Source organism: Solea senegalensis, linkage group LG16 (assembly GCF_019176455.1).
Source record: "Solea senegalensis isolate Sse05_10M linkage group LG16, IFAPA_SoseM_1, whole genome shotgun sequence".
In the NCBI taxonomy this organism is placed as follows: Eukaryota; Metazoa; Chordata; class Actinopteri; order Pleuronectiformes; family Soleidae; genus Solea; species Solea senegalensis.
The window spans coordinates 3,347,812-3,363,470 of record NC_058036.1 but is presented as its reverse complement, the minus strand read 5'-3'; the positions used below and the strand labels follow the sequence as shown (position 1 = coordinate 3,363,470).

The 15,659-nt window shown below is 40.8% G+C and overlaps 1 protein-coding gene across 9 annotated transcripts; it reads right to left on the bottom strand.

The window, feature by feature from the left end:
- Positions 1–1,284: 1,284 nt before the first annotated feature.
- LOC122783444 (sorting nexin-14-like) lies at positions 1,285–15,470 on the bottom strand. 9 transcript variants are annotated; one of them, XM_044048239.1, is made up of 30 exons: positions 14,539–15,460; positions 14,324–14,444; positions 13,663–13,736; positions 13,185–13,263; positions 13,054–13,097; positions 12,870–12,957; positions 12,699–12,783; positions 12,403–12,559; positions 12,158–12,233; positions 12,015–12,059; positions 11,798–11,878; positions 11,467–11,581; positions 11,195–11,350; positions 10,960–11,084; positions 10,298–10,356; positions 9,841–9,867; positions 8,510–8,659; positions 7,691–7,823; positions 6,748–6,934; positions 6,132–6,215; positions 5,196–5,296; positions 4,834–4,945; positions 4,596–4,636; positions 3,591–3,710; positions 3,375–3,498; positions 2,878–3,042; positions 1,923–2,018; positions 1,724–1,815; positions 1,574–1,630; positions 1,285–1,459 (listed from the first exon to the last, which is right to left on the bottom strand). In XM_044048239.1, the coding sequence occupies exons 1-30, from the start codon at positions 14,673–14,675 to the stop codon at positions 1,421–1,423; spliced, it is 2,970 nt and encodes a 989-aa protein (XP_043904174.1). In that variant the 5' UTR covers positions 14,676–15,460; the 3' UTR covers positions 1,285–1,420. The 9 variants fall into 9 exon arrangements, with proteins under 9 accessions (XP_043904174.1, XP_043904177.1, XP_043904178.1 ...); XM_044048241.1 differs by having other exon boundaries at positions 1,421–1,459; positions 1,554–1,630; positions 14,539–15,461; XM_044048242.1 differs by lacking the exon at positions 8,510–8,659.
- Positions 15,471–15,659: the final 189 nt, after the last annotated feature.

Here is a 15,659-nt window from a genome sequence, read left to right as displayed (position 1 = left end):
GGCCTTCAATTCAGGGTAAAAATACTCAACCTGGACACTTCTATGTAGATTTTACCACTCTTTTATTATGTCACTATTTTCCTTCTATTTTTTATTGACTATATGTGTTATACCTTTTATATGGCCGTGCCTTCAAGTCTGTAAAGCACTTTCAAGTCAACCTCGATTGTTTTTTTAAATAAAGTTGACGTGACTTGACAATTAAAGGTCTTTTAATTCCTTTTCATCGGGTGACCTCTCACCGCTGACGTGCAGTGTCTTTGACCAACACTTGGTCGCACACAGCGGAGATGGCGAGCTGATCCCAGCCCACTCATGTCACGAGTCGCATCAATTAAATATTAAAAAGTAGCACAGAGCAGATGCACACGCAGATCGAAAATGCCATAAAGACTAAACGGAGCTGTCATTTTTCTTGCAGACGATATGGACGTTTCAGTCTCCTCCAAGTGCATCGTAAACATGGAGCTTGTGCGCTCCGTTGTGGCCGTTGAGGAGCTCGTCTGTCTTTACGGCCCTGCAGCCTTGGTGAATTTATGCTCGTCCCTGACCCTGTGATTGTGCTTTAAACACTGTGATAAATGAACGAGGACTCTTATATAACTGCCTCTCACTGCCTTCAAGGTGAACTGGAAGGCGAGACGGCGTCAGGGTCGACTCACTGTCCAAGTGAAGAAACTTGTCTGATCCCACAGATCAATCACTTATATACTACGAATGGCTTAAATATGAAAAAACGTACACATACACACACGTGTATATGTTAATTTACATATGTGTTATTATATTAAGGGACATAAAGGAATTGAAGCAGTGACCACACTGCCTAAATTCAAAGACAATGCTTGACTGAAATGTACTCTCGAGATCATTTCTTTAACTTTAAAGAAAATAACGTGTCATTTTTCAAGAATTATCACCTTAGTAACGTGAGTATTTTCACCAAATTACAAAGGCTAATTGTTGCTGGTGACAACAATCTGTAAATGAAATTAAGCTTTTTTTGTTTTGTTTGATTTCTACAGCAAATCCCAAGTGGCTGTATGTTGGTTGGTATCTTCCTCGACACAGAAAATGGTACTTTTAGATATATACGGTACTTTTATCATCTCTCAGGACTATGTGAGGTAACACTTACTATAACTGCTGTGATATTAAAATATTGTTTGAATTGACTATAAATTCAATAATTCATATAAAGGCTATTCTGATTCTGACTGAATAAAAGTGTCAATACTACAGCACGCTCGCCAGAAAACAAGTGCTTTTACTGAGACATAAAGAACATTGTTTGTCGTTTATGGGAATAATTTATTTTACAAAAAAAAAAAAAGCTATTTACAGCAGGCGGTAGGATGAGGATAAATCAATGTCTCACGACGTTGTTAAGCGCGTCTCAGATGAACAGTTGTTGTTTTTCTTACATCCATGGAGCCATCACAGTGGTCTCTTTCTGTCCCTGCAGAGGAAATAAACTCTTAGTGAACACAAAAAAACATTTGAAATGTTCTTTTTTGTTTGTTTGGTTTTTTTTTTTTTACATGATCACATACAGTTTAGAGCATCAGTTCACCTTGTTCAGCTCTGGAAAAAGTTCTTGAATGGTGATGTCCAGTAGCACATATGTGAGCTGAGGAAGGTAAATAAAAGAAAGTCGTTCCTATCCCTATGTGAGACATATACTTGGATACAGGATGACAGTAGGCTCAGGAGACACTTGTACCTGTTTGTTGAGAACTGGCTGTTGCAATCCTTCAAAGAGCAGACGCACTCCTTCGTACTTGGCCTCTTCTCCGATACACTTCCCCAGCAAGTCTGATAGAAGATAAATGGCTTATGAATGTATTTATGAAATTGGGCTGCTCGGTCTCATCAGGGTATTTGTCTTGTGAGTGGGAAAGGACCATTTTCAAAATGAATACCTGGAATGTAGCTCATCATCTCCTCGAACGTCTTCTTCGCCCTGTTCTGCTTGTCTTGGGCGGAGCGCGGTGGGCTGCTCTCACAGAAGACGGTGTCTAGAAAAGTACACAGTGTTTAAAGTGAAAACGCTGCGTTATGCTAAGATTTAGGAAATGAATCATTTGCATGTACTTATCATACACTGCTCTTATTTGTCTTATTTGTTGAAGTATGTATTCTTTTAGTCAACAACTTGATTGATTTTGACCACGTTTCTTTTACTGCTTCTTATGCAATACAACTTTATTTTTCCCTATGGGGCAATTTGTTGCAGAGAAGCCCGACATTCACATTCACATACACAACATCTAAATCATGAATACAAACAAATAAAAATCTATTAGCCGATTGCTCTGTGAATGGAAGACTTGAAACACGGGTTTGTTTTAGAGGCAGGTGATGGAAGCAGAGGAAATCCTCCATGTGCTCAGAAGAGCTTACAATGCTTATTGACTTTCTTAACAATTTGTTGCTCACAGAATGAACTCAGATCCCTTTGTTTTGCCCCCAAAAACTTTTTCACACACAAAAACCCCCCAAAAAAGATTGTTATGCACTTTGTATTGAACCTACTTGGTTTTACCCGTTAAGCACTTTGTAACGTTGTTAGGAAAAGTGCGATATAAATAATCCACCCATCCATCTCCTACCACTTTATCCTCCACATGAGGGTTGCCAAATCCCCAAATCTGCATGTTTTTGGACTGTGGGAGGAAACCGGAGAACCCGGCGAAAACCCACGCACACACGAGGAGAGCATGCAAACTAAATGTCTATATAAATAATAACAATTAGCTGCTCATTATCAGGCAGTTAATGGCAAAACAGTGTTATGATAAGAGAAAAACTAAACTAAAAATGTGGCTTTCACACTCATATGTCCCCATATCGTTGATGTAATTGCCTGCCGCGTACCTCTCAGCAGGGTAATGAGTGAGACGAGCCGGTGCTCCTGGACCACCTGGTCCAGTTTGTACTGAAGGTAGTAGTCTGTGTAAGTCTCCAGAGTGTTCTTGAACAGGATCCTGCCAGCCATTAGCAGGTGGTGCAGCCAGTCAGGGATATGGAAGACAACTCGGCCTGACAACCATGACGAACGAGAGAAAAGAGAGGAACGGGGATAAAAACATCAGCCGTCCAGTGGTGTACTCGTCACGGCCATGACCATGAACCTATAATTCTGCTCTACATCTTTAATAAACGTCACTGCTTCTATAAGAAATATTCAATGGAAAAAGGAACACCTACTGTAGTTTTATTACTACTTTTAAAAGAGTGTGCTATTTCTAAACGACATGTTTAAAATGCCACAGAAACTTTGTCGTCAATAATAATAATAATAATAATAATAAAGTATTTTTTATAAATGGGGTGTGACGATGGGCAGATTGCTATGAACAAACTTCACTTACCCACATACATTAAGTAGTCGTACAACCCGTCAACAGTGATCATCTCCAAGAAGTAGTTCTGATTGTGTCTTTTCTCAGTCAATTCTGATCGGTTGGCGTTGTTTTTGAACAGGTCATTGAAGAGCTACAAGAGGGGGGGGGTGGGGGTGTTTAAGCACTGTAAACCAGAACTAAAGACATTTCCTGCTCCGAGTGACTTAAATTCAGATTGCCAACCTTTTTATCGTTTTCCGATGTGGGGCTCAGGATGGTGAGCTCAGGTCGGCTCGGTTTGGGTTTGGGAGATTCACAGGAATTGAAGAACGACTGGATGAAAGGCTCCAGGTGCTGACCTTTCTGGTGAAAAAGCAAAATATCAGTATAAATCACAACATCCAGAGTGGACTTAAGAGATTCTAGAGCAGGGGGTCTCAAACTCAAATGACCTGGGGGCCACTGAGCATTGAGTCTGGTCAGGAGGGGGCCGGTCAAGTGGAAAAAAAAGTCCAACTTTTTGGGGAAAAAGCAACTGCAATACCAATATTTTTGACAGAATGTCAAAACAAGTGTTGATATGGAACAATATATAACATATAAAAAATTTATTTATGATATAAAATGAATCTTTGCCTTAAAAAACTACAGAAATAACCTAATATTAAGTGGAAATCAATTGAGGGCCGCAAGTTTGAGACCTCTGTTCTAGAGGATGTTGATGTACACTATGTACATACACATATATATAGCGCAATTATTTATCATGCAGCATGAACACAATTTAGAGTGAATTAATATCCAGATTTGAAGAAAAACGACAATAAAAGACATTTTTGATAAAACCAACATTGCAAATACAGTATATTCAAATCAAGAATCTTATACTAAAGCAAATTTGAAGAAATGAATGAGTCAAAGGTCTTAATTTGCTCAGGTAAGAATAGGAAGCCTTCCCTCGATAACGGACTAATAATGTCATGGAGGTTTATTTTATTGTTATACATTATCTTCTTTGGCTTGCTTCTCTGTATCTTTAAATTACGGCATCCTGTAAACCCTTTTGGGCTGGGCATATTTATTGTGCATGACACAATAATAATAAAAAAAACAAACATTGAATGGATAAGTTGTGATGTATTACTTCTCTTCAAGATTTATTTGTCCTAGCTTGAGAATCAGATAAATCAGACACATAAAAAAGGGTCAAATATAGATATAGAGTGACAGAGGCAGTACGTTCCTTACCTCTTTTATCAGTTTGCTGGGAACTGACTTGATGATTTTCCCTGTGAATCACAGACACGTTATCTCAGTGATGTATGGATCTGTCGCAGTATCATTCAACAGAAACCCAAAGTCAAGCCGATCAAACATTTTCCCAGTGTCTTTGGCAATTTTCTGCAAAATAAAACCCCATCCATCTCACTGGCCTTTATCTTTACTCTCTACGTCTCATTCAGCCAGAATGCGCCGTATACTTTACCCAGGTTCACGTCGGGTAACATCTTGTCCAGGAACTGAGACTCCATGCTGTGAGGGGACAGGAAGTCGGCCAGGAGTTGACTGTTACTCAGCTCTGGGTGCTGCAGAAGTTTCTGCAGAGAAAACACAAAAGCATAATGAATTAAAAATACATAACAAACTGAATTAAATCTGCACTTATCCTCCATTGTTACTGTTATTTAAGATGAATGTCAGTCATAAAAACGCAGTTACATAAAGGTTTTCAAATGTATTTGAACAGTGTTTGGTGAGATATTGGCACAATTACACTTTCTCTGCTGAGAGACTGCAGTGAAAAAAGAACATAAAATGAAAGTCTTAAGCATCTTCTCAAACACCGACCTGAAGGTACACCTGAAACTCTTCCCGCTTCGATGTGAGGAACTCGTAATTCTTCGGGCCGATGATCCTCTTCGAAGGCAACTGTGCGTCTGGAAACGAGCCTTGGGGGAGGCGATGTGAGAGTTCACAGAGAGTATTACCGGGAAAAGAGAACAGCAGTTGCGAGGTTGTGCGAGTCCCATATTGATTCATCGGGGTCACCAGTCGCCAGTGCCCCTCATCCCTCTGCCTGCTACGCAGTCATCTGACTCCTTTCACTGCCCAGCTTTCATTCCCTGCACTGCTTTCCCCCGCTGACCCCCATCTCCTACCATTTTTTATTTATTTATTTTTTTTAAACTTGAAACTTAGTGATTAAAACCGCACCCTTGGATGCAACTCTCTGGAAACTCCTTGGAATCCATGAGACTGTTTTAGACGGCGAATGTCTCTTTCATGGCAATGAATAGAAAAAAAGAAAAATACAAAACAAAACAGATGCCTCAACGACAAAGCAGGGTTTGCAGTAAATGAGGTAATTTTGTAACAGTGGATCACATCTTACCAGGAGATAAAGCATTGCCATGGCAACTTGTCTTGCACACCTAACCCGCTCCAGAGATGCTTATGTCCAGAATAACATGCCAGTGTGTGTATAAAAGCGGCACCTACAGACAAATTGCTTCTCTTTGTGGATCTGTGAACTCCTCAGTTTTGATATGTTGGTGCCTTAATCGGCATGTAATGTGCATTATATAACGCAAATGAGGGCTGTTCGAATAAATCACAGCTCAAAGTGATTTTGAGGTGTTTAACTTCTTCATTAGCACTGTATACTTTGTTCTCTGTACCATTTTAAGTTCTGCTCCCTGTCCACTTTACAAAAGGCAGAAAAACTAAAAGATCTCCTGGTTACGCTTCGTTGTAAATTGGAGAAATGAAACGCACAAAACTCACCATGGAACTCGGTGAGCTTTGATTCGAGCACATAGAACTCCAGGTATCTCCTGTACACAGACCAGTGTTCGGTCTCGTGTCCCACTGCACACAAACAAGACAGACAGCGACAACATTAACTTCCTGTTTGCAACAGTTTGAGAAATGACCTGTAGCGTGGCACCTGATAGCAGAGACGTGTGCACTGCGGAGGGATGCTTTCGGTAACTACAATTTACAGACATCCCCTGAATGCCTCACACTTGTGCAAAGAAGCCTCAAGCTGCACACACACAGATTAAAGAGGAGTTGCCAAAAGAATATGTAGTTTGGAAAGACTGAAGCAATGTGTTCTGTTGTAAAGATGGAAGCAGCAATCTCCATTAAAATCACTGCTAATGACAGCTCAGAGAGCAACAAGAGGAACACACTTAATTTCAAGTCTCTATTGGGATAAAAATGAAGTTTGAATCAGTTATAAAAATGTTAAAATGAAGTAGATCGAATAAGAGTAATACTTAATTTGCATGCTGATTTCTGTTATTTTATTTATCGGAATGAAAGACATTATAGTTCAAAGCAAAACTGTGACCGATCAGACGAACTGAGGCAGAAGGACGGGTCCTTGAGGCCTCACCTGCCTTCCTGTCATTGCGCTCCACATCAATACAGAACACAGGAATCCTCTCCCTCTTCACGTCGTCGTCATAGAAATCGATGTAAGGGATTGTGATGTTCCAGGCTGAGAGGTTTCGAGGGGTGCTGGGTGTGGAGGCTGCCTCCATGGGCGAGTCGTCCTCCAGCACCATCATGGCCTCCTCCACCTTGAATGGAAGACAGTGAGGGAGGTTAAGGACAAGCAGAGTACAGTCAGTGGTCAAGTGCTGCTCTTTTAAAACACCAGGTAGAACAACCTTCTTTTCTTGTTTCTTCCGAGTTCAACTGTTAAATTAACAAAGTTATTTACAATTTGAGTTGTTAATGTGTACGTCAGCCTCATTTTATGTGTGTTCTCTTTGTTAGTTTCCACCTTATAAAGCCATAGACGTGCTGTAGATGTTAGAAATACTGTATGACTCAGCAAACAAAAAAGGGAAACACAGGATGTCCTCATCCAGCGAGTACAGGATGAAAAATGTAAGAAAAAGTATGATACGGTTACAAAATCCTGTTTGGCTGCACCATGCACAGAAGATTGGTTACTAAATCTGTTCATACAATATGGTCGGGGAAAAATGTCATATTTGCATGTGATTTTCTTGTTTTTCATAGTGCTTGGATCCCACAAAACTGCCATTTAACTGCTAATTTATGAAAAGCGGACATTATGACGGACGGCAGAGGTAATTCTGTTCTATTCTATTCTAACTCTAGAGGTCACACAAGGGAAAGAGACTTGATAAATTGACTTTCTTTACCCACCAATGCCCCCAAGTGGCGGTGATAGTAACAACACAGTGCTTTGATTGGAATTTCACACCTCGGAATAATTGACATTCATTTACGTTTAAATCCAGACTGGAGTCTAACAGAGACCTATTGTCATGACAACAGTTTGGATTATGTGTACGTTGCCTTACCATATCATCTTCTCCCTCTACTAAGCCATATGATGGCAGCATGGCTCCCTCCATGGTTGTGCTCTTGAACACTCCTTTGATCTTGCTGCCAATGCGGCTGATCCCAAAAGACTCGCCCCGCTTCGACGTGTTCCTGCAGGCCAAAAATGATGCATTTGTTAGATGATGCACGCTGGGGGGGGGGAGATGTGCATGTGCTTTGCTGAAGACACAACTTCACAGAGGTTACAACAAAGATAATGTGGAGAAGAAAATGGGACAGAAGGAGCAGCATACTGCATTTAAATGATGATTGAACATGGGAGGAAAAGGCTCAAGTAAAAGTAAAACCAAAGTAGCCAAAGCCAAAAAAAAGTCAATTCAGTCATCTCACAATATTTGGTTGTTTGTTAAAAGTGCTGCAGGGTCAAAAAGCTCAACACAGCAATCAGGGATTTCATGGAGAGATGTCTAATTTGATGGGGATCGAATAAAAAAAACGATCAGTGATCAGGAAACATGCACAACATCACAGGTGCTGTGTGAGTCCCAGTGAGTTTAGGTTAAACCAAAAAAAAAGGCTTAGTGTCATTCTGAATAGACTTCACACTGAAAAGTCATCATCGTCAAAAAACAATAGGGCGTTGTTTGTCTGAACAGCACAACAGAGTTGGACGAGGGGACACATGACAAATAAAAACAGGATCCCATGCAGCAGTCCCATCATGCAGGCGTCTGACTGAGACTGGGGTCACGCTGGACGACAGTGGACAGCAGGACAGCAGGACAGCAGGACATCACACTGAGCAGCCTGCGACACACGGATGGACCCTGACTTACTTTGGCGATGGGTGGCGGTGGGATAGCGAGCCATATGGGAAGGTTGTGAAGTTTGTGGACTGGACATGGAGGGAATTGAAAGATGCAGGTGAAGTGCTGCCAGAGGCCGTGAACAGTGAGGACGGGGACTCGGGGCTCCAGTCCCAAGGACTATGAGCAGACCAGGGTCAGGTTCCCGTGGGCAAGAGGAGGGAGAGGACCATGGATCATACCAGGGCAGGCAGTATGGAGGTTGCAGAATCAAGGGTGGACATAGAGTCACAGACACAGCATGGTGATGGAAATACATTTATGGCGTGACAGGCACAGTGGAAGAGGGAGGTGGTGTTAGTGCATCGCAGACATGGAGGGAGTTTAGGCTCCTAGTTGGTCAGCATTTACAAACAGAGTGGCAGCGTTACTATTTCTTCCGTCTCCTTTGAGTGGCATGACTGATGCTCCTTTTTAAATTCTTCCTTAATGAATCAATTAATAACACGAGTACTTTCATAACCAGAAGTTTGCTGCAACCAAAATATGAGCTTCCGAAATGTAAGATTTTGTATCGCATGTGTTCAGTAGCACGACTCTTGAGTAGCCTGATAACCATTTAACAAATCATCACTCATGCTATTATTATGCTGGTGTAGACCTTGTTAAAATAATTCATTTATTCGTATGGCAGGATATAAAAACATTCTGTGTTTGAATGTGGAGGATAAAGTGGTAGAAAATGGATGGATGGAGGAAAGAGTGAAGCTCATGTACTGTAAATGAGCCAGCATGTGTTGTTTGAACTCACAGCTGTATTATTTATATTGTGAGGTGTCACGTTACTTGATTTCACACATGTTTGGATGTATTTTTAGTATTGAAACGGGTAGTACTTCTGTTGAATGTGGTTTTATTTTATTTCATTTCCTTATATTGATTTTGAACTAAACTATTTAACTGAAGTGACACTGCTGTATTTTATTCAAACAATTCATGTTTTGTTTATAAATGTAAAAAAAGGGGAAATATCAGACGTAAACAAGAGATACATTTTGTGTATTAAATTAAATTAAATTAAATTAAATTAAATTAAATTAAATTAAATTAAATTAAATTAAATTAAATAGGTGCAGTATGTAACGATTAAATAGCATCCCCCAATGAAATGATGTATTATCGTCAATTAGAGCTTATTGGACTGAACTCCCTGATTGAAACGAACCCCAAGTGGATTTGTAATGTAAATCTCCCTCTGTAGACCAGTCAGGCAAGAATGGAGTGTATTTTGAATCTTGCGTGCAGCAGCACTGCTCAGCCAGCCACTGTTTTTGATCAGCACACTGATGCCATATACTCACCGAATGTCATCCAAACTGAGGCTATTTCTGGAACAATATGCACAAGGAGTTAGTGGCAGGGCACCGTGGCCTCATACACACCACACCCCAGGATAGAAACATGACATTCTATCTCTGCGCTCAACTCAGTTTACCTTTAAATCAACGACCACGATGCAAAATAAAGTATATATAAATTGTATTGCTAATTTATGTCTATTGTAAGACTATATTGAGATAAAATAGGTTGTGTGACTTCATATTTATTTGTGCATTTATACTTTATATTCTTCATATGGCAGTCATCATCATCAATACAGAGAATTGCAAACATTTCAAAATATGTATATAATATCAGTAAGATTTTAAATGATGGGAACTTAAGATAACACTAATGAATTTCCTCTTAATAAATAAATGCATTAAGCATTCTGTGTTTTAATTGCACTTTTGATACTAAATGATCAGTGACGCCTACCTGCTCATCCTGGAATTCCTTGCCGGTGACTCAGCGCCTCGTAAGAGCTGGCGAAAGTACTGAAAGACACAGCACAGTTTAATTCTGATGTAAATTGCTGTATTTAAATAGAATAAATAAAAATCATGACCGCACAATTAATTTGGGGGAAGAACGTGTGGAAAAATAATCTAATAATGTCATATGATTTTATTTTCCAGACATACTATTCATGCAGGACAGTGTCCTGCTGTGGAACACCAAGCTGTATTCAATGAAACAGCCTCTAAGGGGTGAAATCGCATGGCAGCTTGGCACTAAGCCAGTGGCAGCTCATTGGCCAGTTGCGCCTCTAGTACTGATGACACGGACGATAGCGGTTGGTGGTTGAGACATCGGATGAGAATAATACCACAAGAGAGTCAATGAACTCTTTTAAAAGAAATAAATAAATAAATAAACAAAAAATCTCATTCCAGAATTTGGCAGATGTAGCTTTGTTACATCTGGCACAAATAAAATCAGCATGATATTAATATAAAGTCTGCACTAATACAGTCATATTTGGAAAGAAAGAAAATAACAAGAGACGTAATACAGAACAAAACATTTGGTTAATAAAGTCTCAGACACATGCAGTTAAACAGTGTGACACCGAGTTGTACCAGATACCAGATACGAACCTCATCACTGTGACAGAACATGGGGGTGAAAACGTTCTCCAGGAGGGACAGGACGTGCTCATAGGCTTCAAATAAACACCTCATGGTCTGCAGTTTCACCACCTCTTCGTATGGGCCGTCTGTGACTGGGAAGTGAAATGCAAAATACATTTGTTAATCAAATTATATCCAGAATTATATATATATATGCACTTCCCAATCAATTAGAATCACTGTGAGGCAATCCTTAACACACTATTGCGTATTTCTTCCACGATAAAGGGGTCGAAGCGGATCTTGTCGACACTCTCGTCCAAACAGTAGGTCTCGAAGATCTTCTTCACCTCCTCGTGAAGCAGCATCTTCTGCGAGTCCGACAGCTCCGGGCACAGTATCTTATCGTTGAATTCCTCTGAGAAGTTAAGTAAAAACATTTTTACCCAAAGTGAAAAAAGCAAAACTTATGTCTTCAGTTAGGTTGACATCCCAGCATCTACAACTTCAAAAAGGCCTCTTTTGAAATCTTACCAACGGAAAGGCAGAACTGAAGCACGTGAACGGCCCCCTCTTGCTTCAAAAAGTTCATGAAACGAAAGAGAAGGTCTTGTTGTTCTCTGATTTCCTTCAACTCGAGCTTCAGCACCTGTGGAGAGAGGAAGAGAAGCGTAAACACACACCCTGCATACTGTGACTGCAGTAAATAATAGATGTACATGCAGTATCCCGTGGCTCATTCGCGGTACATGGTCGATGTTTTGATTTGATTGGATGTTGCATGCATTTATGTAGTGATTAAAAAAGTAATGAGAAAATAACATTTCATCACGAAACGCTTCTACATGAGAGGGAAAAAACCTACTGAGGGCTTTTTGTTGCGAGTATCAGAATACTTTTGCAAGAAAGGAACCAGTGTTGAAGTAGGCTCTGTGGCTTCTTCGGGCTTGATGGACAAAGTAGATAACAGACATTTTTATTATTATTATTATTATTATTATTCATGGAACTCATCCACAAATTCAGCAATGAGTTTAAAGACACACATATAATTAGAGCACACGGGTTAAAAGCATACTTACGGGGGACTTGTCGATGAATATCAAAATTAAATGATTCACTGTGTCCTGAAAGGAAAATAAATAAAGAGCACATCTTGCTCACGATAACATCAGTAAACATGCACGCTAAATATAAATCCACCCCACTGTGTGTCTACACTCACAGGATCAGCCAAGTAGTCCATTGAAGGAAGGAAGACGGAACCGGCCAAGACTTCTCTTATTAACAGAGTAAGAGATCTGAAAGGAGTGAGGAGACAAGGGAGCAGGAAATAAGGAAGTGGAAAACAAAGTATCTGTGTTGTGTTTATACTTCCAGACATTTTCTTAGACGACAAAATGTGCAGATGGGGTCATGGTTTGTGACCCATTTGGATAAATTACTATTACTATTGGTGATGTGAGTTACCTGCAGTCTGTAGCCTTAGGTGGCAGAATGTAAGGGAACAGCATCTCTGTCAGCTTCCTGAGGTAGAGTAGCTCGTCTCTGCGACTGCGGAGGGCCACGTGAAGGTCAGGACCATATTCCTCCAGGGCAGCTTGCTGAAGAAACTCACTGTTCTTTACTACAAAAAAAGCGAACAGGCTAAGTCTATGTTTTCATGTACTGACTCACAGAATGGCTTTTCATTTCCATGTGTGCTGGAATGTACCATTTCACTTCAAAGTGACAAATAGACTGTGGGTGGTTGTAGTCAGCAATACCTTTCTGTCTGGCCTTGCTTATTATTTCAATGTGCTTCATGGACACTTTCAGAAGCTTTTGTGTGATGAGGGACGCCACGTCCACCTGAGTAAAAAAATGAAAGGTATTAAAAAAATAAGCAAGTCAATCAGGATTTCAGGGATTTTGACGTGTACAGTACCGGTTGTCACCTTCTGGGTGCGGCGGATTAACACGGCTGCAAAGAAACGCAAAGTCACTCTCAGCTCATCGACAAACGCTTCATCATCGGTGATGTCTCTAAAAATAAAAATTTAAAAAATGCCATTGTCACTCAGAGTAACACATATTATGTCTCACATGACAGAAAAAACTAAATACAGAAAACTAGCTTACCTATACCAAGGATACACAAAATTTTCAAGAACAAGCTCCAGAATCTAAGGAGGAAAACATCATTTTCATTAGATTAAAATGTCGGTGAATTAATCAAATGGCAGTTTGAAAATAATCCATGCCTGAATTACCTCTGACAGAGAAGCGTCAACCTTTGAGGGAATTTTCAGGTCAAGCCATGGCTGATAATTTTCCAGTAATAGGGTCGGTCTAGCAATTAAAAAAATAAGCATTAGTATCTTGTCTGACCACTAGAGGGTGGTAAAACATCTTTTATAATGTAATAATACAAGCACGTTCATGAGACCCTAATGTGTGTATATAGACAAACGCAATTGTCATGAAAGAAAAACAACAATTGTGCCAGTTTAGCATAGTTTCTAAGTCGTTTTATTTGATTTACACTGTCTGTTACCTGTATAAGTAAAGCCAGTGTTAGTAGTAGACAATGTAGCATTGGTACTCAGTGTGTCGCAAGACTTAATCAATTCAGCACAGCTATTGTTGACACAACTGATAAGGTCACAATAAAACACTGTACACTCACAGCTTCTATCACTTTGTCCTACTCAGTAATCAGGTCACTCACGCACTCACGCACTCACTCACCTGTGCCTTTTGCACTTGATTTTTCCACATACGGCACAGCTGTGTCCCAGTGGGAACAACTCCTGTTGGTACGACTGCAAGAGAGCGTTTATAAAGATGAACAACAGTTATGGGGGTCCTGCCACTATTGTGCCTCTTATTTTCTCTGTTTTCAACCTACCTTTCTTTGCTCATTTGTTTGTCTGTCTGTGAGCAGCACAACTCAAAAAGTAAACAACAGATTTTGATGACATTCTGAGGATGTAGGGTGTGGACTGAGGAGGACATAATCAGATTTTGGTGGGGGAAACGGCATTCTTCCAGCCAGACACACTTAGTATCAATGTTATAATTGGATATGGGTGATAAGTAATATCAACATGGATCTTTTTTACTCTTGTAAACCATGATATTGTACATGAAAGCACCAATTATGAATACATAGGAATAGGAAGGATTCATATATTAAGTAAATTAAGTTATTGGTGTATTAGAGCAGAATGGTTCATATTTGGATTATGTCATTTTGTAATGTTCAATCCTGTTTTGAAACTACAACACAATGAATATTAAACCTGAAGTTTTACGCACAAAAAAACACATCACAGACACAATGTCTGTAAGAAAAAAAAATCACAATTAGATATTGCACGCAAACTGTTATGGCCCATTGCTGACCCACCTTGATCTTTGGTTTGATGGAGACCAAGACATTGGGTAGCAAAGACTCAGGCCCCAAAGAGCAGTAGAAAGTGGCAACTCCAGCCAGGAAGGACCAAAACACGACAATAATGTGGATATATCTGTGAAACCATAACAAGTGCACTGCAATTAAAAAAAGACACTGAAGCACTCCTGGATGTAAAGTGTAAGACGTAAGAAGAACAGTGTGCTCACCTGCTTAAAAGCACAGTGGAAAGCAGCAGGACCAACAGCAGAAAGCAGAAGACGGGATACTGCCGGCCCAGCTCTCTGACCCGGTCCACTTTTATCCCGCGTCTCAGTTTTCGCAGACGATCTCTGATGCATCCCATCCTCAACTGTGCACATGTATCTCACTGCATATTACTGTGAAATAACGAACACTTACACTGGGGCTGCCTGACTACGGGTGTGCACTGCAGCAGCGATCGTCGAGCACCATCATTTCGTCATTTTTTAGCGACAGCTTTGTTTTTTGTTTACACCATCAACACCAGCAGTTACTCACTGGTTATGAACGGTGGGCCATGTTTCGCTGTCGTCCAGCAGCGACACCATCATGAATTTGCAGAAAGGCGGCGCAGGCTGTGTGTTTTGTATGATTCAGGTCAAGTCGAGGTGCAGAACACGTACAGCTGTGTAACCACAGCGAGGTTAGCGGCAGTCCCGCGGCGGCATCTGCAGAGCACAGACCCCGAGCTATCTCTCCGGACTTCGGCCACTCAGTGTTTAGCTTTGCGGCGCTCCAGCTGTCATTTCTGGGGTCCACCTTTCCCCTGTACGCTCTCCCTGCCTGTCAGCGTGTGATGTCACCTCCGTTGCTGCGTTTCCACGGACAGCACTAGAAAACACTGGCGTTTCTCGTTTACAGGCATACAAGTGTAAGAGCGACGATACTTGCGCAAAAAACAGCTTGGCATCAAAATTGAATACACTCCCAGTAAAAGGAGAGGTGTCTCTCCACCATGCGGGGGAGTATCGTTTAGCCGCTAGTGTATACCGAGGACGCATGTAAGAGAAAAACGTGCCATTTCCCACCGTTATTGACCAGTTGCCCCCAATTCAGAGCATCGTCCTGCCCGCTAGCCTAGCATTAGCAAGTAAGGTCCCTCCCGAGACGCACGTAACCCAACGCAACCCCTCGTGCACAGTCGTGACGTCACTCTTAAATATCGCGCCGTTCTGTCAAAGCCGTCATTGACCGCAGGTGGTGTTTTTTGTTGCAGGTAGTTGTGTCCGTGTAATGTTGACTTTATGGCTTTATTTTGTAGTAAAATGTATTATTGTAAAATTAACTGTAATTTCGTGTTTTAAAC